The sequence below is a fragment of the Apis dorsata genome, unplaced genomic scaffold (genome assembly GCF_000469605.1).
Source record: "Apis dorsata unplaced genomic scaffold, Apis dorsata 1.3 scaffold_618, whole genome shotgun sequence".
NCBI classification, from domain to species: domain Eukaryota; kingdom Metazoa; phylum Arthropoda; class Insecta; order Hymenoptera; family Apidae; genus Apis; species Apis dorsata.
Window position 1 is genome coordinate 216,373 of NW_006263814.1, and position 4,536 is coordinate 220,908.

At 45.9% G+C, this 4,536-nt stretch overlaps 1 protein-coding gene across 3 annotated transcripts in view; it reads right to left on the reverse strand.

Annotated features, from left to right (window-relative positions):
• Window positions 1-4,536, reverse strand: part of LOC102677765 (four and a half LIM domains protein 2) — a 68,050-nt gene that overhangs the window by 28,464 nt on the left and 35,050 nt on the right. Inside the window, exon 1 of one of the 3 annotated variants that reach the window (XM_031513183.1) lies at window positions 4,023-4,508. The exons of the other annotated variants lie outside the window; for them this stretch is intronic. Within the exon in view, the coding sequence (XP_031369043.1) occupies window positions 4,023-4,261 (239 nt within the window). The 5' untranslated portion in view covers window positions 4,262-4,508. Of the gene's footprint in view, window positions 1-4,022; window positions 4,509-4,536 lie in introns of those variants that run through there. 3 annotated transcript variants of the gene reach the window in all.

Consider the following 4,536-nt stretch of genomic DNA (forward strand, 5'->3'; position numbering starts at 1 on the left):
CAGTCATCGAAACGCATCCAGGCGAAACTTGGTTTGCCGAGAACAGAAGTTATTTGAGATAAGGGAGGAATATAAGAGACGCGAAAGTTCCTTTCGAGATTCCGTTCGCGCTTGTAAAAATTTTCGAATATCGAATATCGAATCGTTGTTCGTCGTCCTTCGGTTCGTCGTATCGGTTCGAGAATAATGAAAAGAAAAAAAAAAAATGATGAAAAATTATCGTTCGCCTCGGAGCACATTGGACAAGGACACCGATAAAAAAAATTCCTATAAGCGATAACAAGTTTATCTCATTCCAAACGCAATAGATTACCGCGATACGGATCGTCATACGATCCTCGGTGCGCGAAATTCCTTCAACCGTACAACCGTAAGCATAGATGCACGCTTCTCGCATATCCAGCGAGAGTATCTAGAAACGAGCGATACGAAAGCAACAGGCATGAAAACATTGGCCGAGCGTGGTGGACAGGTGTCACATACGTGTGACGAGACCGTGTATGCACCGTGCATACGAGAGAATCCGGAGGCGGCGATGTTTCGCCGTGTTTCTCGTTCTCGTAAGCCGAACGGATTTATCGAGATGAGACGCCCGCCGGTCTAATGGCTATTAATTAGACAAATGTTTGCTATATTAAGCCGATGCCGCTGAAATAGCCCTACCCGTCTCGGGATAACGCGCATTTTCGCCTTGTTTCGTCTATCGTCGCGAACAATCTCTCTCTCTTTTCGCGCCGCCCTTTTCAACCGCTTATCCGTCGCTTTCGTCTCGACGAAAGTGAAAAAGAAATTGTAAACAGCCAATCCCAACGTCCATTTCTCGTTTACCGATTGATGATTGCCGATCGTGTTCCACACGCGTCGCGAGGATATTTCGACCATCGGCCGCGCGTAAAAAAGAAATCGCCTAAAAACGTATATATACAACTTGCGTGTACACAGGACGAAAAGATCCAACGTGTTATTCGCTCGAACTTGTGCACCACTTGCGGTATCTCTGGTGAACTCTGGGGAAAACTGTGGGCGAGGAGTGGTAGTAAAAACTGTGTCCAAGATATCACCAATTTCGGAGAGAAGGATTTCCTCCTTCCGGTCGAGGATAGAGAGAGAGAGAGAGAAAGAGAGAGAGAATGGGGATCACTGCGATAAAACAGAGGAGATACAATACCGGCGCGGGGTAGGCGGTCGCGGTGGCGGGAGATTCGAAAATCGGACGGGACGGCGCGGCGCNTGCCACGTAACAGAGTGCATTCGCAGAAGGAGCGTACTTCAAACTGGCGCCATGAGATTCGACGAGGACGTAGGTAGGTGTGTACCTATAGTTAATACCGGGTGGCCTGTGAAACGGTGCGGCCTCGGTGGCGCAGGCGCGGATCGCCCTCGGATATCGTCGAAAGCTCGCTCGGAGCAAGCTCCCACCTTGTCGTGGATTGCAACCACGGCACGAGTGGAATTAGATTACGCGATTCACCGCGGCGTTGTCGCTCCTCTTCGCTCTTTCTCTTTCTTGAATCTTCGATTCTCGAGGATCGATCCTTTCGAAAAAAAAAAAAAAAAAAAAAGAAAAGAACGTAAGAGCCGACGAAATGTTCGATGATTCCACTTTTTTCCTTCCCTCAAAGAAAATCTCTTTGGATTCGAATTGTGCGAATTAGCGAAGAGATTTATACACGACGAAGTAACACGAGGGTTCTAATTTATATATACGCCGATAATGGATGTGAAAATAGGTAATTTGTTAGACGATGTCGGATGCTGTTCGAATCGACGACGGACTTGGTAAGGTAACGAACAATAATCGGCAAATGTCTCGTTTCAATTAACTCGACGAAAGGTGGTGTAAGACGACGCTTTGGCATTTCGTCGTCGCGTTATGGATCGTTTACGCGTTTGTCGGGCGCGAAGTCAGCGTTTTCGATTACACCGATGTTGGCGCGTTTCGCGTTCGAAACGATGCACGGATGATTGGAAAACGGTTCGAAAAATATTGAACCACCGTCGTTGAACCGTCGTTGTCGTTTTCCTCGAACGTGCGCAATAAGTCGAAAGGCGGTTTGGAATCGTTTCACTCGGATACAGTCGCGGGAGAAAGGAATATTGCGCTGTTTCTCGCGAGAATCTTTCCTCTCTGCTCGACTTTAATTATTATCATTATTACTCACGCGGCATAATTTCTCCGCGATGCGGAAGAGAAATCACTTTTGCCTTTTTGCGAAGATCCTAATCGTAAAAGATCTAAGCTAAGAAATCGTGTCTGTCGGTGAAAGGATATTTAAAGTTGAACTATTTTTTTTTTTTTTCTTTTTTCTTTTCTTTCTCCCCTGTTTCCTTATCGTCCTTATAATAGTCCATTGCGGATCAAATTGCGCAACGTCAATTAACGGAAAGGAATCAAGATTCCAAGAGAGTCGGAAGTGGAAAGTAATCCACTTTTGAACGGATAAATTTGAAACAGATTTTGCGTCTTGATTCTGTCAAATACTCGAGGCGAACGTGCACGAGAATTCATGCCACATTTCCCGCGTAAACTGGAGGATCTGTCGTGGCCTTCTATTTCCTTTTTCCCCCGAGCTTACGTAAGAGGAAAGCCGCTAATAGAGCGGGATATTAGGAATTGGACGCAATTGCAAATCGGACAAACTTGCTTCCCTTCCCTTCCCTTCCATTGATTATTTCGCTTATTAAATATAACTTCGGAGCTCGTCGAAAATGATTTGATGGAATTTACACTTGATGGCAAGAATGGAAGAGAAAAGATCGATGGATAATCCGTTCGAGGAAGTTGTAAACCGGAAACAACGAACAGCCTGCCCGGAATAAGACTCGTAACGAATCACCTTGGCAATGAGTCCGCTGATTTATTCTTGTACGGACGTTGAGTGAGATTTATTCGACGTACTCATATATTTTGGCTGGCCACAAATTTCTAGGACGCTCGCCATGAATAACTAACGTTGAACCAGTCTGTAACAATAAACGATCATTTGCCGTTTCGATCGCGACATCCTGATATTGCGCAGGCCGGCTCCTATTATTCCTCGATTATTCCTCGAGCGTCGAGAAAGAATGGGAAACTCGAAGCTTGAAGAGTCGAAGAAAAGTTTTGTGTCATCCGACGCAACGATCCTCCTTTCATCTAATCTTTGCGGAAGAATGAAAATCGTGTCATCGATCGTCATCGATGATTCCTATTAATTAATGCCTTGAGACAAGGTGCACGATCGTCGATGACATTGGGACAGATTGGGATTTCGTAAAATTTCTCCGAACAATTCGAATTACGCAAGCTATTCCCGCTAATCAGTTTCGAAGAAATATACGCGGCTCGAAATATACGCGGAACGTGGATGAATAATTACGTATACACGTAGTTGCAAGATTTTGCGTCAACCGGTTGCGGATCGAAAAGGCAACGTTTCGTAGCGAATATTGTAATTTTGAATATTGCCGTTGAATATAAATTTAAACGGAAATTGCTAAATTACGTCTCATCTGTTTTCGCCGAAGCGTAAATTGCCTGGCCAAAATTAAGCGACATTGACGGACTGAATCGCGCGAATCACGCTCACGAGCATGAGTCTTGATTTAGATTCATAAGAGGGGAAATAAATTTCCTCCAAATTCGAGGCGATCTCGAGGTTATCGATCATCGCTCGCTCGCTTTCGAAGAGAGGGAAAAATTTTCCTCTATGACTATATCCTATTAAATAGAGGAAAAAAAAAAAAAGAAAGGAAAGGAAAAAAAAGCTGACACGAAACATCGCGTGTCATCCGAATTATTCGACGTATTCGTTTCGTTTCGTCTTCGTCGTTTCGAATTTACGTTCGTTCTCAATCGTTGGTCTCGAATCCATTGTCCAACGTTCGAAGCTGTTCAAGTTCTTTCTTCTGGGAAACCAACAATTTGTAAGGTTTCGCCACTGATCTACTCTACGTATAATTACTTCCCTTGCCAACGGTATCAACGATCATCGAACTAAACGGTAATCTTAATAGACGATGATTATCACGTGTGCCCTTACGGTTGACAAACGTCATTGTTGCAGGATCGATCGTGGGTGGAGTTGTCGTTGGCACGTTCCTCTTCGTGAATATCCAGCTGCGGGCCTGGCAACGGCGTTAGACCGCCCAGGCTCAAAGAGAACGTCCTCCTCACTCCCCGTCTCCTCATCGCGAAATTTCGTTCCCGCGAGGGGAATCGGGGGGTTTTCTTCCTCATCTCGGTCAGCTCCTTCACGGACAATCCGTCGTCCCAAACCATCCTCTCTCGTGGCACTCGCGAACGCGCAGCTATCGATCTCGGCCAACTCGACTCGAAGGTGAAATCGTTCCGGCCGTTGTTAATAAAGCGGCTCCCCTCTCCCTCGGTGTTTAATGGAAGGCTTATCGTTGGAAAACAAACGCGGCTCGCAGTCCCGTACTCGAGATAAGAGGGAACGATTCGCGGAGCGATGGGTCTCGAAGAATGAAAGCGGGTGGAAGCGGCTCGACCTTCGCCGGCGACAACACTGAAACCGAACACGAGTGAATGAGGCC